The 27,271-nt window shown below is 39.1% G+C and overlaps 1 protein-coding gene across 1 annotated transcript in view; it reads right to left on the bottom strand.

Moving 5' to 3' along the window:
* Positions 1–27,271, bottom strand: part of LOC109917135 (tau-tubulin kinase 2) — a 162,650-nt gene that overhangs the window by 68,962 nt on the left and 66,417 nt on the right. Inside the window, exons 7-10 of the mRNA XM_048600486.1 lie at positions 21,162–21,254; positions 17,597–17,722; positions 14,154–14,311; positions 5,742–5,973 (exon numbers count right to left, since the gene is read on the bottom strand). Coding sequence (XP_048456443.1) covers positions 5,742–5,973; positions 14,154–14,311; positions 17,597–17,722; positions 21,162–21,254 — 609 coding nt within the window. The remainder of the gene's footprint in view (positions 1–5,741; positions 5,974–14,153; positions 14,312–17,596; positions 17,723–21,161; positions 21,255–27,271) is intronic.

Here is a 27,271-nt window from a genome sequence, read left to right as displayed (position 1 = left end):
GAGACTTACCTGCCTTTAATCCAGGTTGTCTAATATTACTCTAGTGATGCTGATTGTACTTAATTACTCCCTCGTATTCTTTAGCATTAGTATCTTCCACCGCAAAGACTGATGCAAAATATCTATTTAACTCTTCTGCCATTTCTTTATTCCCTAATAACCATCCCCCCAGATGCAATTTCATGTTCACTTTGACCTCCCTCTTCCTTTTTATGTATTTAAAGAAGCTTTTATTGTCAGTGTTTATCTTCCTTGCTAGTCTGCAATGTAGCTTATTTTCTTTGCCTTTATTATCTTTTCAAGATCATTCTTTGTGTGGTATCTTATCAGACATCTTTCAGAAATCCAAATATATGACAGCCACTGGCTTCCCTTTAACTATCCTACTTGTTACTCCCCAGAAAACTCTAATAAATTTGTCAGGCACGATTTCCCCATCAAAAACCCATGTAGACTTTGATTGATCATGCTTAGCATTTCTAAATGCCCTGCAATTACATTCTTTACAATAACATCTTTACGTTTTAGCAATGACAGACGTTAAGCTAACTGCTCTACGTTCTATGTTCACTCCCTGGAACCTCTCCAAAGTCCTGACTGCCTAAGAGTCTGCCAACAGCAGCATTTGTATTGCCTGGCCAGGTCCCCTGCTAAAGTAATCTCCTAGTTTCAACTGAAACTAGATTCTTCATCAAACCAAATAAACTGAAACCACAGAACTTTCTTGGCTCCATCAATCTCAATGCTCCAAATTTATCCTTAACCTAACTTATGAGATAAACATCACCCATTTATAACTTCTTATTCAATCGAATGAAGTAATAGGTTTTACAGCCTTTCAGAATTCACTGAATATATTTAACTGATTTCTTTTTAACTCAAAGCAAAATCTCTCTGGACTGTTATTGTATCTAAAAGCTAGAACACATGGACCATTAACCGGGTATACAACAGTTTATAGTAGTGATTGCTGCTAGAACTCTGGGGCCTCCTAATATTTATTAGAAATCTAGACCTTGGCATATAGAGTACAATTTCAAAACCTGTGAAGGTAAAAAATTTTTTGAAATTATTGCGAACTGTGAGGAGGCTAGTGTGGACCTTCAAAAGGGCATTGGCAAGTTGGTGGAATAGGCAGAAAAATGGCAAATTAAATCTAAAACAGAAGTGTAAAGTGATACATTTTGATAGTGTCGCAAAGTTTGGTAGAAAACTTGTGGATTAGGAGGCAGGAAGTTAGAATTTGGTGTTTGTAAAATGCTAGGGGGGAAAAGATGATGTGCTTTTGCTATGCTTAGAGATTTAAATGGATGGCTGTGAGCAGCAACTTGAAAGTTTCCAAGTACACAGAGCCCCTGAACAGAAACATTTGTATCAAAATGCCATATAGTTAGCAGGCCAAGCAGCGGTTTTTACCGAGACGACAAGTTTTGAAATTAGCCAATCAATTTGAACCAGGCATGTCGATACCAAAAACCTATCAAATTTAAATCTGATGGTTTTGACAACATAGGACCAATCCTATTCTAAGAAATATTGATAGGTCATCAAGGGTATAAAAAGAAGGGGCAGTTGGACAAAATAGGAGAGGTAATTCCATCCGCCAGAGTGAATAGCCCTCTGCTCTCAAGAGAGAATCGCTGGCCCTCACTGACTCCTACATGTCTTAGAGGAAGCACCATTTAAATAGAAAAGGTACCCACGGCACAAGTAGTGAATATTCCTGACCGAAGAATCAACGGAGAAGGCATAGAGCATTCCAGAAGACACATAACCTAGTTGTAATTTTAGGAGACTAAATTCTCTTTTCTTAATTATATAACTGGGATTGTATTTTTTGGAACAGCATACTATTAGAATGTTTTGTTTGGCAATAGTTAGTAGCTAAAAGGGGTTTATTTGGTTTATTAATAGTTTAGTTAATTTGTTCACTGTTATTAGATAAATAATATGTATAATAATAATAATAATGTATTATAGATAATATAAATAATATTAGATAAATAATAAATAACATTGTTAACTGTAAAGTGAGTGTCGGGGTTTATTTTATTTAACACCTACTAGAAGTTGCTAAAAGGCAGGTTACACCACTTTTCACATTTCTCTTACAGATTATAGGGCAAGGCGTCCCTCTTTGGGTGTTTTGATTTTAGATCTCAGAGGAGGGGGGTCAACCTCTGCTTTATAACATTAGGAAGAATGTGGAAAGACAATATAAAATAAAGGATAAAATTCTAGAGCTTAGAGGAGCAGAAGAACCTGTTTGCATACGTGCACAGATGAATGAAGGTAACAGAACGGGTTGAAAGTGTTGTAAATAAAGAATACAGTATCATAGGCTTTATTAATAGGGGCATAGAGTACAAAATCAAGGAAGATTAATTGTGGTCAACTAAACTTCTTTAGCAGTGCTGATAGAAGGATAGATATTGATCAGAACATCTGTCATAAATCTTTGACTTGAGCTCAAACACTTTTGCATCCATCTATGTGAACATGGATTTCCATTGAAAAAAAATGTACTGCAGTACTACAGCACTACGGTGAGGTAGCTGACATTATGGGGTCAAGTCTAGCAGGGGGACTTAAATTCACAGCCCTGCCTTGGTGCTCAATGTGTTACCAATAAAGGCCATGGCCAACACTTATAAGAGCATAATTTCAGTCACCCTAAACCCCGATGACGTATTGTATGTTACACTGCACTGATCAATGCATCCTGTGATTTATCATAAGCAAACCCATAAAGGACCCATTAGTAAAGGATGATTCATCACCTTGGTGTAAGAAGTGGTCATGTTAAGGGAAGATCCTGACCAAGTGGTCAAGGATTACTGTTCTAATATTGTTCTCTTTCCAGACTCCAAATAGAATGATCTTTTGGAAATTATTTCACATTGAATAGAACATTGAAATCAACTGTAGTAAGAGCAATGATCTCCCAAAGACATAGTTCAGATGTCACTAAATAAATGTGTTTGCTACAGAAATGAAGAATCTAGTTTTTTCAAGACAAAAACTGGTTCTTGAAAAGCAGATATAGTAGTGACCAAACGTATTCCAAAATAGAGAACATTTTCCACAGAAACTAATAGAGACGAATCTTATATCAGAGTACCTACCAAGAGCTCAATTCTAATTTGATCAGTACCTGAAAATAAATGACGAATTACTACCCAACAAGAAATCTGAATTACGACCTACAATCTAATTATAATTCTACAATATAATTATATTCAAACCATTACATCATGAGATCCACATGACGCAACTGAGTTAGTCAGTTATTAGGTTGTGAAAATTGTTAGCGATTCCAGAACTTGAGACACTACCATAGATAATAAGATGTGAAGCCATTACAAGTACAAGAAAAAAATTTAAAAAGTCACGTGTGAAAATAGTGACCATGATCCTTAATGCCATTTGGCCCTTTGCTCTGTATTCTGCACTGAGGTTCTTGAGAGGATTCATGGCTCAGGTTGTGAATGCTGTGGTTGGTTCGCTCACCAAGCTCGTTCATTAGTTTGCAGACGTTTCATTACTCTGCTGGGTAACATCATCAGTGCAGCCTCCGATGAAGCGTTGTTCTGTTTTCCTGCTTGTTATTTAAACTCTTGGGGTCCGTTGGAGTCGATTCCTGTCTGTCCAACGTAACATTTGTAGCAGTCCTTGCATGAAATTTTGTATATTACTTTGGTTCTGTCCATAGTGGGCAAGGGGCCCCTGGTTCTCGTTAGTAGTTGATGTAGGTTTGTGTGCTACTCTGATGCCCAGTGGCCATAGGAGTCTTGCGATCAGTGCAGATATGTTCTCATCTATGGTAACATAACAAGAGTGTAGGGGCGTACTGTAACTTCCTGCTGTGACAGGCATCGTTGGACCCAGCTGTTTGGGTTTCTGTTACCTCTAAATACTTAGTGGAGGTATTCTTCATTTTGGCATAGTTCTGGGGTACTGCAGTGTACTGTGGCTTGTTTGAACAGTTTTTTTACGCAACTCCGTTTGTGGCTGTTAGGATGGTTACTGTTGAAATTTACGACTGTGTGTGTGTGTGTGTGTGTGCGTGTGTGTGTGGCCTTTCAGTATACTTTGGTCAGAAATTCCCCATTGGCCCTGTGTTCTACCATCACTCCAGGAATGGGAGCTGTTTGTTCTTTTCTTTGGTGAATTTGATGCCGATAAAAATGTTGTTTATAAGTTGGTGTGTTTCTTCTAGTTTAGTCCATTCGATGATGATGAAAGCATTGTCCACGTATCAGATTTATAATTTGGGTTGGATCCGCAGAAGGGCCGTACTTTCAAGTCTCTGCATCACTGCTTCTGTTATTAGTCCAAAGATGGGTGACCGCCCACCCCCCCATAGCTGTCCCATTGATTTGCTTGTAGATCTGGCCATTAATTGTAAATGGAGTCATGAGGCATAAGTACAGTAATTTTAGCACGTTGTCTGTGCAGATGCTGTTACTCAGGTCCAGTTCTTTCAGTGGCGTTGCTCGTGTTACTCTTGCTAGTGGTGTGTCGATCAATGTGAATAAGATGTCTCCCACTGATTCCAGTTTTGCTAACCGTCCTAGATTCCACACTCGGTTAAACAATGCTTTGAGACCAAAGGCAGCCACTTCACCTCACCCTAATTTCAGCTCCTTTACTCATGTTTCAACAAAGGCCGTGATGACATCAGGAACCGAGTGGTGCAGGTGGAACCAAATTAAGCATGCTGTTGCCAAGTGGTGCTACTTGTCAAAGATACCTTTTATCAATTTACTGATGACTGACAGCACTCTGAGGGAGTGATAAAATGGGCTGGGTTGAATTTATGCTGCTTTTTGTGTACAAGGCATAAGTGGGCAATTTTCCACATTGTTGGGTTGCTGAAAGTGTTATTACTGTACTGGAACTGTTTAGTTTGGGGCATGGCCAATTCTGGAGTGCAAGTCTTCAGTACTAATGCTGAAAAGTTGTCAGGGCCCACAGCTTTTGTAGTATCATGTACCTTAAGATGTTTCTTGATATCATGTGGAGTCACTTCAAATTGGCTAAACGCTACCATCCGTGGTGCTGGTGGCCTCAAGGGAAGGCCAAGGTGGATCATCAACCTGCCACTTCTAGTGCAAATGTTTCAGCCTTGTCTTTTGAATTGATATGCTGAACTTATGCCCCAGCCGACAATGACGATGAGGATATTTGTGAAGCCTCCTCATCCTCCAGTTAGTTGTTTAATTGTCCGTCTAAGGACCGATCTGGACGTTGAGTATGGTATCGCTATAATTTATAAACTAGTAGATGGGAGAGGATGCCTGCTCTCATACAGACACATGAGCCTTGAAGTCTCATTGGATTGTATACTAATAACAAAGCCACAAACAGTACAAGCAAGTCCCGGATTAATAAAAATCAACAAATAAAATAATCCAAGTTCAATTCAATAATTGCTCAAATCACTCTTTTGCATAATCTGTATAAGGTTTCATTCATGCTTGCCCTTGAAAATAGCTAGTTAATAGATAATATATCTGTATATAGCAGGTAATATACCGAACTGATAGAACCTTAGAACGGCTCTCTATCAATGGAGGGAAAAATGGCAGGCTATACTGAGGTTATTTCCATGCAAGAACAGAGCTTTGCATATCATCTTCATAAAAGGTGGTAAGCATGAATGTAATTCAAAATATTATAATCTCTATAAGATCCTATCATCTCTACCATCCTCATCCAGGATACTAAACCCAATTTACCTTACAGCCAGCCATCTTCATTTTGTTCCTGTTAATGTCCATTTCTTCCCAAACATCCTTCTCCCCAACATAAGGAACTCGAGGGTTATGGGCTTCTTGCATTTCCACCATCCTTTCAGGGCTAATAATGCCTGGAATAATATTCTCGCCATCGCTGAGCTGTTCATCCTGCAGTACCTCATCAGTATTTTCTTTCATCAGATCTCCTGGTACCAGTGAAGCATTAGCAATTCTGTTGAAACACAAGTGGCAAGATATTTTATCTAGTCTATTTTCAGGACATGGAAAGAAAAATTTAATCTACAAAATTAATTAAAATGTGTTTAAGTGCATACTTGTGTGACTCATAGAGCTTTCATATGATCTGGAATGCATTGTCTTTATGAAAAGTGGAAGCAGCTTTAATTTTCAAAAGGCAATTGGATGTATATGAATAGGAACTGGCCTCTTTCAGTGCTGAAAATTGAAACCGCATATTGAAAAGCTGTCCTGAGATTTATACGATAAGTTATAGCAGTGAATTCACACTTCTATTTATGGATATTACAATGTATATGGGTACAGCAAATTCCTATTATAAATCAGATAATTTTGAATAACATCTTCTTTCCAGAAGGACAGCACACCTGATGCAATGTTCTTGTCATCATTTTTAATGAACCTTGCAAGTTAGTTTTAATGATTGTTTTAGTGATATTTTCTTTTGGCCAGGAGACTTGCCCCAGCTGTGTCATTATTTGTAAACCATCTCGCAAATGAACACATAATGACACTGCTAATGGACAACTAATTCTCTTCAGCTGGTTAACTGTCAAGAGGATGGCCTCTGTGATTCATAACCGAGGGAACACCTCTGCGTTCACTGACAGTTCAGCCAACGTTCCACTCAGATCACTAATTCTGGCCCCAAGCCATTAAAGCGGTAGAGATGCTATAAAGCATACTAGGGAGGAGACACCGAGCTGTGATTTATTGTCTGCTTTAGCTGCCAGTGAGTAGCACAGAATATTCTGTGGATCAGAGAAGCATGAGAACAAATTGGGAATCAAATGTTTTGAATCGCTAGTTGGTTAGCTGTGGGAAAGAAATCAATTACAACAGGTCATTACTACATGACAGATGCAGATGTATCTGATAGTTTAGGAATATACCTTTCTGACAAAATGGTTAAAATGACCGTAATGCATCGTTTCTATTGTTGGGAAATAACTGGAAGTAAATGTGATAGAGAAGTTGGGTCTAGGCCCGAAACGTCAGCCTCTCTGCTCCTATGATGCTGCTTGGCCTGCTGTGTTCATTCAGCCCTGCACCTTGTTGTCTCGGATTCTCCAGCATCTGCAGTTCCTACTATCTCTTATAAAATAACATCTCCTGTTTAGAACAAGTCATCAACACGAAGACAAAGAACCTAATGTCCTGCTTAATTAAAAGGTCAAGCTAGAATCTTACCATAAGACATTTGCAGACTAAAATGATTAGTTTCTAAGCTCTTTGGTTGCTTGGCGGCTTATCAAATTTTGTAACAAGAGCAGCAGGGATATGCCTACGAATTTCAAATTGCGTTAACCACTAGGAGGAAGGCTGGCCAGGAAACACAAACAGGTTGTGTAAAAATTAAGAGGGTACTTTGTGTGCTTCTTTGTGGTTTCAACAGAAGTCAGTGAGTCAGACTTGGAACCAAAGCACCATCACCAAAAACTGGTGCAACCTGCAAGATGATTTAATGAAGAAAGGGTTTGGTGATGAGGGAAGAGTGGTGGAAGAATTTTAACACAAAGTTAGGAAAATAATTTGCTTTTACAGCAAAATGTACAAAATAAAGCTACCTAAGTTTTTTTACTGTTTGCAAAAGTGTATGGTTTAAGATTAGAGAACTATATTCACACATGCAGTGTAGCATCTAACATACATTGTAGAAAATTTAAGAACACAAAGAAATTATTTCCCATTTGGTGTTCATTTGGCAATGCAGGAATTTATGATGATAATAATGCAGTCAAGTTTAACAATTTGCTCTGTAAAAGCTTAACGTGCTTTCCTTCTTCTGTTTCAATATAGGTACTAAATATACACGTGACTAAATATTATCATTGGATTTGAGCCAAAGAATAATTGTTGTATCACATTTCCTACCCTGACTATATGACAAGACTGTTTAAAATATTTATTTAAACAAACTGCACTTGACATATCAAAGAATCATAGAATCCCCAGTGTGGAAACAGGCCCTTCGGTCCAACAAGTCCACAGCGACCCATTCCCCTACCCTTTCACTATAACCCTGCATGTCCTATGGCTAACACACCTAATCTATACAACCCTGAACATTTTGGGCAATTTAGCATGGCCAATCCACCTAGCCTGCACATCTTTGGACTGTGGAAGGAAACTGGAGCACCTGGCGGAATCCCACACAGACTTGGGGACAATGTGCAAACTCCACACAGACAGTCACCTGTGGGTGGAATCGTACCCAGGTTCCTGGTGCTGTGAGATAATGTATTGTGAAATCATAGATCTCAACAACATGCCATGAGCAATCTCTATTTGGAGCCCTAACAATCCAAATCACGCCAACAATGCAAAAATGGGCCAATTTGGAATTTGGCCATGAGCTAACAACATATCTGTCCTACAGATTACGTAGGCAACAACTCAACTCTGCAAATTCAATTCTACATAGGCAGCACACAGCTCAGTCCCAGAAACTACTATCAAATTATCTATTCCTTGAATGTTCTACCTTGCCATGATCGTGCAATGGTTTAAAAAAACCTTCTCCTTGATTTAATCTTCAGCCTTTCATCCCAATTCTCCCTACTTTTAAAGCTTTTGGGCACACACTTGGCAGACATTTATTTACTCCTAAACATAAAGATGACTGACATGTCCTGCAAAAAATGTCAGTACTTTAGAAATACAGGCTGTTGTTGTCAACTTGTGCTAATCACCCAACATTTCCCACCTATTGCACCCCACCAACTCCCAAACTACTAAATTGTCGTGACGTCACTAAATACCAAAATTATATAATCCAATTTATGATTAATTTTTAAAAAATTATTTTCAGACTTCCTTCCCTAAAGCGTGAACCAAATAGTTTTAGGACATTGTTGTAGTTTTATGGTCAGCATTACTAACAACAATTTGTTTTTTTGCCAATTCCAGATTTTAATTGATTTTAAATTCCCCAATTTCAGTGGTGGGATTTGAACTCTGTCTCGAAAACATTAATCTGGGCTTCTGGATTACTAGTTCAATAACAATAATACATTACAAATAGCTTATAGGCTATGGTATTCATTTTACTTGGTTTAAAAATATTACAAATAACATTAACTCTAAACCACTCTTTAGGCTCTGTAGATAGAGCTCCCAACTTCTATATACTCAACTCATTCAAAACATTGTTGATATTATTCTATTCCAGACTAAGTCTCATTATTTTTTCATTCCTATGTTCCTTTGGTTCAGTTTATCTTTTACTTCACATCCTTTAGAACAGCGTTTGCCTAACTTTTTCCCATCGTGACCCCATTTAAAGGTTCAAAAACTATTGCGACCCCTCAGTGAACTATCACAGCAGAGGCAGGAGGGAAGAAGGCATATGAGAGCAGGGTGCAGGCAAGAAAACACCTGGAGGGAATGGGAGGAACGCCACAGCAGCCTTTGTTGGTTCAGACTTCGTGCCCCCAAAGTTTTAGTTCACAACCCACTTGGGGTCCCAATCCCACCTTGGGAAGCCCTGCCTTCAAAACTCCTTTGGATATTCTGTATTATATCGATGTAATTTGCCACAGCATATAGATAACAGAAGTGCTCAGTAATCTGAATACTTTCCTCTTCCTTCAGTTTCTTCATGTTACTTCCTGAATAGGCAACAGCAAATGATTGGCTGCATAACTGGCATTATAACACTTTAACCTGTTGCAGAGCTATTCAGGGAATGCAACTAATAACAGCAAAGTGTTTCTTGTTTTTGATGATGTTTGGAATGACAGGGGATAGTGCAGCTTGACTTGAAAGTCAACATGTACATATTGAAATAAAATTTGTCTTACACTCATTCCACGAGTGGGAAAATGATATTTTGCCCTGATTGCGCTCAGGCTCATATTTTACGTATGCTTTCGTTTTTTTGCTATTTAACAAATGAAATAAGATAAACCTTATTAAATTTGTTAATGGTAAACATTTTATTTGTGTACTTTGAAAGTTGAACACCAGCTGTTCTGTAACACCCCCATTTCAATTAGGCATTCCCATCAGAGAATATACTTCGTCAGGGCTCCAAAGTGATTCTTTTACTTAAAGTTTCACGTCAGCTTTCCTAATTCTGAGTTTAAAGCAAGTTCGACTAGCCCCCAGTCCACAGTGAAGCCTGTCTGTGCAGATCCCATATACTCTGTCTGAGTTTCTTTCTTTCTGTTGCTTTCTCTCTGTAATAGAAAAATAAAAAATTCTTTAATGTTTAAAAACTTTTTATTTTCCTTTTTTTATTGATTCTGGTTCTTTCCATCTCCCAATTTTAAGTCTATCCTCCTCCTTTGCTCCATTCCCAATCTATATTATCTTTTGTTTAAAGTTTCTTTGTTTGCACTTATCTTTTATTCCTATCTGTTGCCACCTACAGGTGCTACATTTACATTATCCCAAAACACTTCAAGGAGAGTTAGCAAACTAAAACTGACATCAAACCACTCTATTAGGAAAAGACAACCAAAGATTTGGCCTTAGAGGTAGGTTTTAAGGAGTGTCTTAAATGACAGGATAGAAGAGAAACAGAGATTTACAAAGAGAGTTCCAGAGTTTAAAGCCTAGGCAGTTAAAGCATGGCTATCAATAATGGCACAATTAAAATTGGAGACGGGGAGATGATCAGAATTAGAGGAGTGAAAAAATCTTGACGAGTTGCAGGGCTGGAGAAAATCAAAGATGAGGAGGGTAGGGAGGGATGTAAAAACAACAATTGTTAAAATAGTGCAATATCAGATCATGAAACAATCTAGGTCAGTTAGTAATAGTGAATGGGAGTTCATGAGGTCATGCAGGTAAGCATGTAGGTCTAGTAGGCAGTCAAGAAGATAAATGGTATGTTGGCCTTTAAAGCAAGAGATTGGAGTACACGACTAAGTACACGAGCTGCAGTCACACAGGGCCTTGGTAAGACCATACCTGGAATTTGTGTGCAGTTTTATGTTATGCGTGGAAGGATGTTCTTGCTACAGAGCGAGTGCAGTGAACATTTACCAAACTGATTCCTCGGATGGCAGGACTGACATGTGGGGAGTTGAATTAGTTAGGATTATATTTGCTGCAGTTCAGCAGAATTCAGGGAATCTCAAAGAACCTAAAGAATTCTAACAGGATTGGACAGGGTAATGCAGAACAGATATTCCCAATAATCCAGAAACAAGGGTCACAGTCTAAGGGTGAAGAATTTAGGACTGAAACGAGGGTAAATTTCTTCACCTAAAGACTGGTGAAGCTGTGGAATTAGAAAGCACAGAAAGCGGTCGAGACCAAAACACTGTATAATTTCAAGGAGTTGGACATAGCACTCGGGACTGAAGGGAATCAAAGGATGCGGGAAAAGGCAAGAACAGGCTACTGAGTTGAATGACGGAGCAGGCTCAAAGGGGCCAAACTGCCTCTTCCTGCTCCTGTTTTCTGTTTCAATGTAAGGCAGCAGAGTTTTGGATGACCAAGTTTATGAAGCGTTAGACGAAAGACTGCCTAGGACAGCACTGGAGTCAGTAAAAGACTTTGCCCTTTCCTTTGTTTCCATAACCTGAGATTCCCAATACCACTTTTTGCAAACAATCAAGATCACTCCAATCTATGTGACAGAAGACTGCTCTTTCTGCAAGGTCATCAACACAAAATTGCTATTACATAATTATTACTGCAGTAATTTACAATGAGCTTTAAGATGTATTTCATGTCAATTTTGTTAGCAGTACTAATTGTAATTCAAACATGTCAAAATTCTTTTTGGCAATTAACACTCTAGACCAATTGACTTGTGAAACAAGAAACAAAGGAAAACTGCATTGAGAACATCGCTGAGCCCAGGTTGTCCTCACTCTAAGGTGCAGATCATCATAGAGCCAAGGTTGCTCCCCGCAAGGTACAGAACATCTTCAAACCAGGTTGCCCCCACCCTAAAGTGAGGAACATCATTCAGCCCAGGTCACTTATATCACAAAGTGTAGATAGTCAGCGAACCATGATGCTCCCATCCAAAGGGTGCAGGACATCATTAAGTGTCAGTCACCCGCACCCAAGGTGCAGAATATCATCAAGCCAGGTGGAATTGGACAATACTCCAGGGCACAGTTCCCAAGTCTGAAAACATTCCTATTGTCTTTAATCCCATTTACAAGTCTCAGCTGCATTTGAGTTTTTTTTAAAAAAATGTATATTTGATTGCTTTTGCTGCTGATGAAGAATGAAGAAAAGTATACATCAGAAAGTGTTATTCAGTTCTTCTGAGGTCATCAGATGGGGCCTGGAAACTACAAATCTGAGAATAGCTGGAATACAGCTTGTGTTGCAGACTGATCCAGATTTCATCTTACCAAGAGAATTTATGCAGTGTGGTGATTGTAACAAGGTACGCCAGGTGGAGCTTAGCATAGATCCCTGATTGGGCTGTTAACCTGTCTAGGCAGGGCTCCCTGGCTGACAGATAAGAACAGGAGTGTCAAATATCCTGTCCATTCCATGAGCTGGTTCTGAGAAAGCTGGATCAGTGACAAGGATTCTCCACATGTAAATAAAGGCGATGGAATACCAGCCTCTGTGGAGTTATTTCACAGGGATCACACAATTTGTTACTTTCATATTAGGATAATATAGGTGAAGTTTCTTAAACTACTGTAATCAGCATCTTATTACTGTGTACCCGTTATTATCAATAAATTTATTCCATAGCTTCTGTCCTAAACCATCGTTTGATAGCAATCATTCCATGACCTTCCACAAGTATAAATCCCAAGAAAACTTGCACCATATCCAGCAAGCTAAACATAGTACTACAGACATCTATTCCATCGAACTTAACACATGACCACCAGGGAGCATCAGTATATTCAAGGGATAGTCCCAGATGTAGTGCCTGAATGGCATTTTAAGTCATCAAGTAGTTAGGCATTGCTAAGATTTGATCTTAGAAAGAATAATATATGGAAGAATGAAAAGGCAAGGAATTCTACAATTTTGAATCTGGAAAGGAATTAACAAGAAATGAAACAAGAATCAGCAAGGAAATGCATGTAGGACACACAAGTTCTTTAAATAAATATATATGCATTAAAATTATTTTTAAAAACATTAAATAGAAACCTTTTAAGGCCTAACTAAAATTACTAAGTTTCTAAAACTTACTTGGAAGATAAACACAGCATATGGTACTAAAGTTAGAGTGGCCACCTGATATAAAGGCTGGACTTTTTGTCCTCTTTACAGATTTTGTTTTAAATGTGTGTGGCTTCAGACACACATCATTAACATAGTTATTTCAAAAACAAGTTAAGATGGACACTGTTTTTGTTCAGTAAACCAAATAAGATGGTAGGATAGAGATCAACTGTCCCTCCACACGTAAGCAGATTCTTTGATTCTCAGACTAAATTTGTCCTGGGACTAAATAGATTACATATTGTTAAAACATGGGTCAGTCACAAATGATGTCTGATCAAGTGATTCTATGATAAATAATCTACTGTTGTGTCTTTGACCCAAGCTTTATTTAGGGAATTCTGTCTAGGCTATGTGCTTCAGATTTTGCCCAATAATTTTTGTTAGGCTCAAGTTCACAGTTTTCATTTTTGGAATTTGCACTTAATTTAATGGGTATTGACATCATTTCACCCACATATTGGGAAAATGAATCAAGAACATTGTCTCTCAGTGTTACTGATAATGGAGCTTGTAGAAATATGGAACAACTTAAAATTCTGCAGACAGATTTAATCTTTATTCTTTTCTGAATATTTATACTGATGTTTTCATTAGGTTTTACTATTTCTGGGCAAATTTATTAGCTTCAACTGCAAAGACTGATTTGAGCAAGATTGAATACCAACTTTCACAGTAAACACAAACAAATGGTATGCATCTCACATGGTGTCTTGTGTGATAGCCCTCCCTGCAGCTATTCCAAATGTCAGTTGGCAACTGAATCCCAAGTATTAGATCAATTCTAGATCTTTAACCAGCAGGTATTGCTGCAATTAACACACCGTGGTGAACCAATTTGTTCTTCAGGGCTGTGATCCACAAGAAGACTTTGTGCATTGTTCAAATTACTAAGTTGGGAACACTGCTATATTGAGAGAGATATACCTTCAACAGATTGAAATTCTCAAATACAGCCTTAGAACAATTTTCCAGTGGTATCCTACTCACCCAAGAGCAGCAGGTGTCTGCCGTGTATGTAGCTGAGGAGTGGTGGATGTGGTTATCATGGTAAGAGATCCATCCGTCCCAGTTTTCTCCCAGTCAAAGGGGTCACTGTCAACAACCCCATGTGCTTTAATGCTGTTATCAAATACAGACATCAACAACTGCAGAATAAAGGGAAATAAAAGCAGATCAGAATTAACTAAGTTAAAGGAATATGATAATGGATCAGACACGGGGCTCTGGGATGGTGACAGAAAAGATAATAACTGGCAGTGATTAGAAGCATGATCTTAAGTTTCAGAACTCCTTGCAGTAAAGCTCAAGTGTGTTTTGGTCTTCCCAAGGTGAGAATACCACCAGGAAATCAGTGTTGATGGTAAATGGAATATGACATATTTTATTGTTTTTCAGCTTTGCAAGACATACATTTTGGAATGAATGACGAAGATGTGGCACTCTGAAGAATCATTAAAGTTTACTGAACAGATGCAAATAAATGGTCAATAATAAATAGTCTATATTTCCTGAAAATTTTACATGCATGGTTTTAAATTCACTAATGTTTTCAAATACTACAAAAAGCATCCATAAACTTACTGAACCCTTAACTAAGAGATCAAAACAACCAGAGAGATTCAAAACTACTGATCACGAGGAAGAAAATAGTGAAAGGGGTTTGTTGAATTTTGGGTTTACACCCTTCTATGGCACTGTATCACATTCAATATTTCACAGGCGTACTTTATTTGAATTGAAATGAAAAGTGATTCCAAGTTATTTTGTGAAACAGATCTTCCCAGTTTATTTTTTTCCATGGAGCAGCAGACACTTATTTATAAACATCATCATCACACCACTGCAGTAAAAGGCGTAATTTTGAAAATAACATCTTAATTATTGTAAATAAAAAGTCAACTCTGTTTCATAGCAGGGTTTTGACACATTGATTAATAGCATCCTGAATTGTAAGAGTTTGGCCAATCCTGCTAACTGATGTACTGGCACTGGAGGGGGTGCAAAGGAGGTTCACTAGGTTGATTCCGGAGTTGAGGGGGTTGGCTTATGAGGAGAGACTGAGTAGATTGGGATTATATTCATTGGAATTCAGAAGATTGAGGGGGGATCTTATAGAAACATATAAAATTATGATGGGAATAGATAAGATAGAAGTAGAGAGGATGTTTCCACTAGCAGGTGAAGCTAGGACAAGAGGGCATAGCCTCAAGATTAGAGGGAGCAGATTTAGGACTGAACTGAGAAGGAACTTCTTCACCCAGAGGGTTGTTAATCTATGGAATTCCTTGCCCAGTGGAGTAGTTGACGCTACTTCAGTAAACGTTTTTAAAGATAAGGTAGATTTTTTTTGAACAATAAAGGAATTAAGGGACACGGTGAGAACATGGGTGAGTGGATCTGAGTCCACAAAAAGGTCAGCCATGATCTTATTGAATGGCGGAGCAGGCTCGAAGGGCCGGACGGCCTACTGCTGCTCCTAGCTCTTATGTATGTTCTAAGTTGTGGAAAATCATGCTTTATTTGGGTATTGCCATCATCAGGATTGTCCATTATTTTATCACTCTATAACCTGCCCCTTAGAGGGACCGAGGACCTGTGCAATAGCTTAATTCTTTTCCAAGGTCTTAAAGATGAGTTTTACTAAAACCACTGTGGCCAAACAGGATGCTATTAGCAGAATTATTCAGATGCTACAAAAAGATACGCTATCTTATCTTAATCAATTAGGTATCTTAGACTCGAGGTGACAGGTATTACAAAACACAGTGGCAGAACAACAAAGTGAGAAAGACAGACAGAGAAGAGCAGAACTCCCGCACCCTTGGGGCAGAGTGTGTGGGCGAGAGGGAGAACGCACACGCATGCGAGAGAGATAGAGAATGCCCGCATGAGAGAGAATGTGTATGTGGAGATTGTGCAATTTATAGGTGGACACATTAGAGGTACTGATGAGTCATTAGTCTTGAACAAGGAACATCTTCCTAAGATTACTCAATCCAGCAAGCCTTGTAATTGAAACTACATGCAAAACTAAATTCAAAAGGGATGGGGGTCCCTAGTACTGGCCTGAAAGACCCAACAACATTACTGGTCTTTTTAGGTCCACTTCTTATTAATTCTAGATTAGAGAATCTAAGTGGGATTTGATGGATTGTAAATTGGAACACCTTTCGACCAATACTTTTGTCAACTTGCAACAGAAAATGGACAAATACGTGTCTTGTACAATTTGAAAAGCAGCCACAGCTCCCTACCTAAGGATCCTCAAACAACTCCTTATAATGGATGAGTAGAGAATGACATATCTGCCTCTTTTTGAAACTAGTGATCAGTTGGTTTGCCGAGCTGGTTCGTTGTTCCACAGACATTTCATTACCCTGCTAGGTAACCTCATCAGTGCAGCTTCCAATGAAGCACTGTTGTGTTTTCCCGCCTGTTGTTATTTAAACCCTGGTGTCCGTTGAACTGGATTACCTCACTTCCGGTTTTCCTTTGCAACAGGGTGTATATGGGGTCTAGCTCTGTGTGTTTATTGATGGCTTTCTTAGTGGAATACCAGGCTTCTAGGAATTCCCCGGAAGCACGTTCAGGGCAAAGCAGACCCCTTGATTCGCACCAGATCCAATCCCTCCAGAATTGATGCTCAGTAGCAATAGTGTAGTATCTACAAGATGCATTGCAGAAGTTCACCAAACATCCTTAAACAGCACCTTCCAAACCCACGACCACTTCCATCTACAAGGACAAGGACAGCAGATATATGGGGACACCACCTCCAAGTTCCCCTCCAAGACACTCACCACCCCGATTTGGAAATATATCGCCATTCCTTCACTGTTGCTGGATCAAAATCCTGAAGTTCTCTCCCTAAGGGTACTGTGGGTCAACTTACAGCACATGGGCTGCAGCAGTTCAAGAAGACAGCTTATCAGTGCCTTCTCAAAGGCAGCGAGGAATGGGCAATAAATATTGACCGAGCCAGTGACACCCGCACCCCAGGAGTGAATTAAAAGAAAACTTTAACGGTAAGTGATGCAGCCTCCAGTTATACGAACATGTGTCAACGTGGTATAATAGAACATTATGTCTCCACTTATTCATTTTTTTTTAGTTGAAGGGAGGGAGATGGAGACGGAGAATTTCCACTATACCATAAATGTAGCAAAATTGTGATGACAGGCTTCATGAATAGTTTACACATTTGCTACACAGCATACATAGGAAGCTTGCTCATGGTAAGTTCCTAATCACAGCTGGACTCTGGAGAAGACATTGATATTTACTATTTCAGCAAATAAAACACTCGAGGCCAGAGGAAGCAGTGTTACTCTTCAAATAGTTTTCAGAAACTAGATGAGAAAATCAGACTTCTCAAAAGTAACTGTGGATCTGGGCTTATTATGAGTCAGTACAAGACTATATTCATTTACCTGGTAATCTGGTTTTGTGAAATAATCCAAACAAAGAACGTGTTCCAGAAATAAAGCAAACTCTTGGGGAAGGTGCTTCAACATAAGGCGATGATCATATTTTTCTTTTATCAGACCTACTTGTTCCTGTGAACACCCAGAACATAAGTAACAGGCACACAAGTTTTATCCGCAACAATCCAATTAACAATGCTAAGATCATCAATTTCAGCTACAGTCTCTTCGCTACATCAACTAATAACAGGTGATAGCCTACTTAATAACTCAAGTCTCAGTAACAAACAAAAGGGTGCTTATACACATTTGTTTTATAATAGCTAGTGGCTCTTTTATTTAGTTTCTCATGATAAAAGGTGTCACATCAGTGGTTGACAAGGTTGCTTCACAAATCCCATTCTGAAAATTTGTAGATTTAAGCTACTCATCAGGAACCCGAGGTCCATCGGTTGACACTCCTGAACGCCAGTACTGAAGGAGTGTCGCATTGATGGAGGTGATGAGTTTCGAATGTTAGGTTTAATTGTTCATGGAGCACATTGGAGATGTTGGCCAGGTAAAAGATATTATGACATTTTTTACAAGAGGGGTTCAGTTCTCCCTCCAACCAGCCCAATGTTAATCATTCAGCCATCACCATTTAAAGAGTTTATCTGGTTAAAATCACACTGCTCTTTGTGACAGCTGGCTGTAAATTGGCTGCCATATTTCCACATCACAACCAAAGTTTGCCACAAATTATACAAGTGTGCAAACAGTAATGTGTTGCACAGGAAGCAAACAGGGTCACACATGAGCAACATTTCTTTTAGGAATCGTAAAAACATTAATCATAGAATCATCATCGAATCCCACCAGTGTGGAAGCAGGCCTTTCGGCCCATTGAGTCCACACCGACCCGCTGAAGCACATCCCACCAGACCCACCCCATCCCTGTAACCCTGCATTTCCCATGGCTAATCCACCTAGCCTGCACATCTCTGGACACTATGGGCAATTTAGCATAGCCCATCCACCAATTTAGCGTGGCACATCTTTGGACAGTGGGAGGAAACCGGAGCACCTGGATGAAACCCACACAAACATGGGAGAATGTGCAGACTCCGTGCCCAATGGTGGAATCGAACCCAGGCCTTCACAACAACACACCTGTTTCTTCATCTTAAGTTTGTTACTTTAGCCACTTTCCATGTAAAAAAGGCACCTCAATTTTCAATAATTATCCAGAAGTGCGAACTGTCTTTCCATGATCAGGCTGATATTCTACACCTATTATAGTCTAGCAGCCTTCTAACTACTATCACTGTTTAACTACTGTTTTGCCATTTTACTTTTGATATTCCTAGCATTTTAACTCATTTGGTACATTCATATGACTCCTCCCCAATAGTCTAGTTCTATTCCTTTTCTCATGCAGGATTTTGAAAGTAAGATATCTAAAACACAAGATAACCCACTTAATTCAAGCACAGAAAAGATAGTAGTTTAAGGGACTTAAGGCCCAATAAGATATATACAATATAGTTAGCAATGACTATGACAGATTTGTGAAGGACGTTTTATTTTTGTACATTAAAGGGTTCCCTAATGCTAAACAGCACCGACATTGGAAGATGTTTAATTATATATACGCATTGCCATACTCACTAAATCACACTACATTTCATTGACAAAGGTGACATTGATTTAAAAACTAAGCAAAACCCATAATTTCTCACTAATGGAAAGTCCACAGCTAAGTTAAGAGTAAAACCCATTCTTTTCAGGTGGTTCAAAAAGTTAACACAGTACAGAACATAGAACAGTACAGCACAGTATGGGCCCTTCGGCCCACAATGTTGTGCCGAACTTTTACCCGAATTCTAAGGTCAATCTAACGTCCACCCCTACCTTATACTATCATCCATATGCCTATCTAATAGCTGCTTAAATGCCCCTAATGAGGCTGACTCCACTACCCTCTCCAGCAATGCATTCCATGCCCCGACCACTCTCTGAGCAAAGAACCTACCTCCGACATCTCCCCTATATCTACCTCCACTCACTTTAATACTATGCCCCCTCATAATAGCCACCTCCACCCTAGGAAAAAGTCTCTGGCTGTCCACTCTGTCTATACCTCTGATCATTTTGTACACCTCTATCAAGTCACCTCTCATCCTTCGTCATTCTAAAAAGAAAAGCCCTAGCTCTCTCAACCTTTCCTCGTAAGACCTTCCCTCCATTCCAGGCAACATCCTGGTAAATCTCCTCTGTACCTTTTCTAACACTTCCGCATCTTTCCTGTAATGAGGCGGTCAGAACTGGACACAATACTCCAGATGTGGCCGAACCAGGCTTTTGTATAGCTGGAGCATAACTTCATGGCTCCTGAACTCAATCCCTCTATTAATGAAAGCTAACGCACCATATGCCTTCTTAACAACTCTATCCACCTGGGTGGCAGCTTTCAGGGAACTGTGAATATGAATCGCAAGATCCCTCTGCTCCTCCACACTGCCAAGAATCTTTCCGTTAACCCTGTATTCTGCCTTCAAGTTTGTCCTTCCAAAATGAATCACCTGACACTTTTCAGGGTTAAACTCCATCTGCCACTTCTCAGCCCAGCTCTGCATCCTATCAATGTCCCTTTGTAACCTAGAACAGCCCTCCGCACTGTCCACAACTCGACCCACCTTCGTATCGTCCGCGAACTTACTAATCCACCCTTCCACTCCTACATCCAAATAATCTACAAAAATCACAAATAGAAGAGGACCCAGAACAGAACCTTGTGGTACACCATTCGTACATGGAGCACCATGTTGAATATTTTCCGTCCACTACCACCCTTCGTCTTCTAAGAGTCAGCCAATTCAGAATCCATGTATGTGGGTTAAGACCCAAAAGTTCCAGGTTTAGCCCCCAGTCTATGCTCATTAACTAACTCAGCTAGTTAACAATACAAATGCTATAACTGGCTGTAGTTTAGGATTTATCTTGAGTTCTCAGAATTACTCGAAGATTAAAGAACAGATTGTTTATATGAATACCAGTAGATACAAGTCTGCTGTTGCTACTGGACTCTTCAACCTCAGTCTCATGTATGTTTAATCACACCTTATTAATTCAGATGGCTTCTACTGATGAAAGGCATTGTGAGACACGCAGTTAAAAAAAAAAATCAGACCAACTGCGAAGTACCTCATGCGATCATCAGCTGAAATGTTCTCAATAAGCTCAACATGTCCTGATGCAGCACTTTGTGTTCTTGCTTCCACTTAAATCATTATGAAAGTACAGGTAGTTCTCCTATAACGGGATAGTTGCGTTCTTGCGTAACCTCGTGCTATAGAAGATTGCACTACAGAAAATCGCATTATAGGGAAATTGTTATACCTGTACAGCAGAAAGTTCACTTTATCCAAACAGCGTTCACTCGTCATCGATCATGTTACAGCCAGTTCGCGTTAACGAAACACGCGTTACAGCAGAACTACCTGTAATTAACTGAATGGAAATCATTGTAACCTTTCAGTCGTATGCCGAATTCTACTTCTGCACTTCAGTTTATTGTTTTAAGAAATACCTTGTCCTTTATCTTCCTCCATGGTAGTTGCCCAACCACAAACTCCACCAACATGTAAAATAAGGACCAAAGGTCATCGTGTCGGCCCATTTCCTGTTTTGAAAAAACAGATCTGTAAGCATGAAGAATTCAAATTTATCAGGAAGCTGGATAAACCATGTCATTAGTTCTTTTTTAATATGAGCAACATGGGCCAACAAAAGATAAAGTCTATTTACAAGTCATTTCGCTGTTTAAGGGTTTGTAAAAACAAAAGTACACATTGTCCACAGCTTAATAAACCAAATTTGAAGTGGCCTTTGATATCAACTATGCTGTAACTATCACATCAGTTACAGGAATTTGGAAATTCTTCCAATGGGAAACATTAAACATAAAAAGAAAATGCTGGCCAGGTTTGTCAGCTTGGCGAACTGCAGCTGCACATTTTCTGCTCCCACAGCATCTTCCCCAAAGGCCCCAAATCAGTTGCTATAGAAACAAGTGGCACTAGGATAAACCATAATCACATCTGGCACTGCAGAGTGCAATAGAGGGGTCAGTGGGACAAGCATCGTTAAAGGTGCACTACAATAATTTATTTAAATTGGATTAAAAATGAAAATCTTTTAAAGCAGAAGTTAATAGCACAGGAACTACTAAGTAATTTTACTAAAGCAAATACATTTTATTATTAATTTCCCATCCTGTTTATTTATTTAACTTGATCAAAAGTCGCAGTTGTAGATAATATGGGTAAAGTTAATTAGGAAGAGAGGTGCTAGCATCTATTTTTCCTTTGGTTAGTTTACCATTTTAACCACTATACACAACTTAGAGTACAATAAAACCTTCATCCAGGTGCATTTGCACTCAATAGATAAACAAATTTATATAGCATGTCAATGCAATAATGTCTTAAATCTTGGATACTCAGTTATTGATGGCTATCTTAACTGATAGATGATTAATGGGTACTATGAAGTAGTTCTGAGGCTGTACAAGAACTTGTCTGTTCCCAGAGTATCTAAGGCACTTCACTGCAGCATTATCCAACAAAACATGATGCCGATGTGGTCATCTAACCCTCGACTTGACAATAGCATCTACTCAGGGTCATAAGTTTCTACCTTGGGTCTTCACATGATGGAATAGGCCAAATCTCAACCTGCAAATCTTTGAGTACATGGGAAGGATGTGCCTTTGGCTATCAGAATCTGGAATGCAGAATTTGCTTTCCCTCCTTCCTTTCCACCACAGTAATACCGCATTATTAAGTCCTTTGGACTCAGTGCTTGATTCAACTTGATGGACTAGTCACATTTTTAATGTAGAAAGCTGTTCCAAGTCATTAATGTGTTATGAGGCTATGGTCCAAAAGATTATCAAACAATTGATATAACTGTGTCTCCACTACTGAAAGATCAAAATTTGAAAATCAAGTATTATTACTTGAATTGATCTTAGAAGATAACAATGCAAAATGCTCCATGTTCGATAAAATCAAAATCATTTAGCAAACTGAAGACTTCATATACAGGTAGGTTTAAGGATTCACCAAAGGCTCTGAGGATCTGCATAAGTATATGGTGGCTATCTGTGCCAATCAGGATGGTCAAGGTGAGGGAAATGAAATTGCAGTGAGGAGAACCATCAGTTATTAGGCCCACTCCTGATCTCACAGGAGGCAGTACAGGTTAACAAAGCCATTAATAAACCATACGGGATACTCGATTTTACAAATAGAGTTAGCGAGTATAAGAGTATGGAAGCAATGCTAAATCTTCAAGAATCATAAATTTTGTACTAATTGAAGTAGGGTGTCCAATTTAATGCATCACATTTTAGGATGGGCATGAAGGCTTTGAAGAGATTACAGAACAGATATACCCAGCGAGCTCTAGGGATGGGCTATGGCAGTTATAATAACTTCGGCAATGCCATGATGGCCAGCAAAGGTAGTGCCAATTACTTCAGCTAAAATGATCTCTTCAGAAATGCTCCGATACCTCTCTGGACAGCAGCCCTGCTAACATTTTCTTTACAGCATTTATGAAGTAACGGGCCTCAAGTGGATTTGGTGCATTTGAACCAATCTTTTACATGGATTGCAGCTGCTTCTCCAAACTCCAAAAGAATAATTGACCAATTGCACTTCTATAACTAGGAGATACTTATACTTTTAGCTCAGAAGGCAATACTCTCCACTCTGATGGATTAAGACCAAGACTCAAGGGATTGAACGTGTCAATAAGGCTCATCATCTGGTCTTGTGTAGATGCAGACTCATAGGTTACTGTTCAGCGTACTATGAAAAAAAGTGGACTGTCTGCTTGATGCCACTCTGGGTGGAGACAGAATGACTACGGATTTTACAAACTGACAAACAGCCAATGGTCACAAGTTTGACTGCTTGTCATTACATGGGCAACACCGTCTTTGTTCCAGCAGTTTACATGACATGGCACAACAAAGCGATGTTTATGCACATGCAGGTCACTGCACCACCTAGCAGTGGTGTTGACAACAGACAGAGCCTGGAGATGCTGAGTTTGTTGTCTGTTGAGCACAAAAAGGCAGAGAGGGGCATTTTATGGAGATGTTTGAAAACATTTAATAATTTCGATAGATTAAATACAAAGTGTAACTATTTCTAATGGCAAAAGGATCAAACAAGGAGCACAAATTTGAAGTGTTTGAAAAGCGGATCAAAGTAAACATGAGGAAGTTCTTTTTTTAACAAAATCTCAAAATTTGATCTTGATTTGGATTTGGAACACACTAATTTGGAGAGTGCAGGATATAGTACCCGTTGAAAGTTAATTGGATAAATCATAGAATCCCTACAGTGTGGAAACAGGCCCTTCAGCCCAATAAGTCCACACCGAATCTCAGAGCATCCCACCCAGACCCACGCCCGTAACCCACCTAACCCACACATCCCTGAACAATATGGGCAATTTAGCATGGCCAATCCACCTAGCCTGCACATCTTTGGACTGTAGGAGGAAACCCACACAGACACAAGGAGAATGTGCAAACTCCACACAGACAGTCACCCAAGGGTGAAATCAAACCCGGGTCCCTGGTACTGTGAGGGAGCAGTGCTAACCACTGAGTCACCGCGCTGCCCTACTTTAAAGGGAAGAAAAGTTACAGAAATATGATGAGTGGAGCAACAGAATGAACAGCAGTGCTCACAAAACAGACTTGATAAGCTAAAAGACCTCCCGTACTGTACTATTCTATGATTTGACTACATACATGTAAAATTCCTGTAAATTCCAAGTCCCAGGAATTTTACATGTATTTCAAGTCCCCACTAATGATTATATTTTAGAACAGACAGAATGAATTGAACAACTATATTCTCTAAACAACTTCTGTTATTTAAACCATTTTACATTTTCCATTAAGTTACAAAATCCTCACAGAAGAGGGAGTATCTAGGGTGGTAGAGGAATAATCAGTGAAAACATTGCCATGTCTGCTGAAGTGCAGTGAACTATTGAGAAATCAAATCAAATCAATCCTTGATTTAATAAGTAAAGATCATGAAGCTTCATTTGTGGATTTTTAGCAGATAAATATATTATGATGAGCAGTCATACATAGCTCTTCTTCTCCCTAAGGTTATCACGAAGCAACCAAACGAATAAAGGCACACCCTAGGAGTGCATAGGGTGATAGGGGAAGCAGATTGTAAACCTGCAGATTGTAAGGTCAATTACAGAATTTCTTCTTCAAATGACAAGGATTTGGAAAGCATAAACCTGCTTCCTGTTTATTGTAGTGCAGATTGGAATGCAGCAAAGTAAAATGAACACATTAAGGTCAATACTTCACTGTCACAGTGGTATAGTTTTGTAGTTTCATTTTGTACCTCTCAAAATGTAAAAATTTCATTTTACTTTGCTGCATTCTAATCTGCACTACAATAAACCGGAAGCAGGTTTAATGCTTTCCAAATCCTCAATCTGTACTGATATCTCTCTGGGAGATTCTGCAGATCATTTTTAAAAATCTCATTAGCAGAAATCAAGTTTAAAATTATGTGTATACATTTCTGCCGATCAATCAAGCTAATAACTTGCTAAAAGAGCTCATTTAAATTCCTGGCTTCTGGTCTCTTGACAATTCATTTTACGCATCAATAAATAATTATTAGCACTGGCAAATAAGTTGGACAGTTACAGCAGAAATAGAAAGAGCTTACCACGTCAGCTGCATCCAAAATGCTTGGCGTTTTAAAATACTGATTTACTGAAACAATGATGAGACAGAATACAGGAAAGAGATAGAATACTTGGTGACACTGCATAAAGACAACAATCTTTCCCTCTGTCAACAAAACTAAAAAGAGACGATCATCAACTTCAGGAAGCAAAGAGGGCATGCCCATATCTACATCAGTGGAGCTGCGGTGGAGATGGTTGAGAGTATTCCGACAAATGACTATCACTAACAATCTGTCCTGGACCACCCATGTTGATGTGCCCATCAAGAAGGCACAATAACACATCTCCTTCCTCAGGAGGCTTTGGAAATACAGCATGTCCACATTGGGCTTTCACCAACTTTTACAGATGCACCATAGAAAGCATTCTTTGAGTGCATCACTGCTTGGTACAGCAACTGCTCTGCCCAGGACCGTAAGAAGCCACAAAGTTGTTAACACCGCACAGACAATTACACAAGCCAACCTTCCATCCATTGACTCCACTGACACTTCTCAATGCTTTGGAAAGGCAACCAACATCAGAGACCCCTCCCACCTGGTTATAATATCTTCCAACTTCTTCCATCAGGGAGAAATACAAAAGCTTAAAACACATACCAACAGTTCAAGGACAGCTTCTTCCCTGCTGTTATTAGACTTCTGAATGCACTTCTCAAATTTCAAATCTAACGTTGATCTTGCTTTTGGTACACCTTCTTTGCAGCCGTAACTTTCCATTCCTCACTCTATTCAATCACCCTATGATCTCGATTTATTATGATCTGTCTGTATTGCACGCAAAACAAAAAACTTTTCACTGTGCTTAGGTATATCTGATAATAATAAATCAAATCAAATCTACCATGAACCAACCAGATAGAATTGTGGAGTAAAATTGGAAATAATTACTAAATCATCTCAGTTTGACAGCATTAATGAAGGTTATGATTCAAGAGAGGAGAATGGTCTATATCCCTTGTCTTCATATACTAAGCACATGAGCAATCTGCAGTGTATAAAAATATAATTTCAATGGTCAACACATGGACATAATTATAATTGAGTGCAATGGGATTTGATTTCCAAATATCTTCTCTCTTTTGTCTAAAATAACAACACTGAATAAGCAACTTGATTGCCATCCTCTGACAGCAGAGCTGTCCTGTTGCATTTGTTAAATGAATTATTTTACTGGGCATCTGAAACTAATGCTCGCTGAACACAATTACTTGCTTTAGAAACGACACAAAATAACTTTGCACTCTGAGAAAATTTCATTTCGATTTCATGGAAACCATTAGAATATTGTCTCATGGTATAGCTAAACATCCAACACCTTAGGGGGGAGCCACCAATCTTCAGAAACATAATTAATGTAGCCACGGTTTTAGCCTGTTCTAAGCGCAGAACACAGGCTGACAGCACTGTGATTAATGGTTCAACTGCAGGTCCCTTGAAGTCTACTGTCAATGACAAGACTCAATATGGTATGTGAACAACAGAAAAATCTGTGATTCAGTAATGTCTTTCTAAGAAGGAACTCCACTCTCCCTAACTGTCCGGACCTATGCCTAGGGTCCAGTGTCAAGGCAACACAGTTAACTCTTAACTGTTTCATTTGGCCATTTCAGAGGACATTCAGTTTTAAAGACCAGCCTTGCCAACGAATGAAACCCACAACCCAGAACAAATAAAGCTGGTCAGCAATGAAATGCAATATTCACCACGTACCTGGATGATTGGACGTCCAATAAAACTCAAACTCCACACCTTCCAGAGCACAGTATTTGTCTGATTAGCAATAATAAATTGCATTCACTTGTATATTTCACTTAGAATTCAACCTGAGCTCAATACCTCAGCAACGTGGTTAATTCTTAACTGCTCCCTGAAACCACACATTTGTACTAAA

The sequence above is a fragment of the Rhincodon typus genome, chromosome 8 (genome assembly GCF_021869965.1).
Source record: "Rhincodon typus isolate 14 chromosome 8, sRhiTyp1.1, whole genome shotgun sequence".
In the NCBI taxonomy this organism is placed as follows: domain Eukaryota; kingdom Metazoa; phylum Chordata; class Chondrichthyes; order Orectolobiformes; family Rhincodontidae; genus Rhincodon; species Rhincodon typus.
The sequence above is the reverse complement of the archived record's forward strand: the minus strand, read 5'-3'. Positions and strand labels throughout refer to the sequence as shown.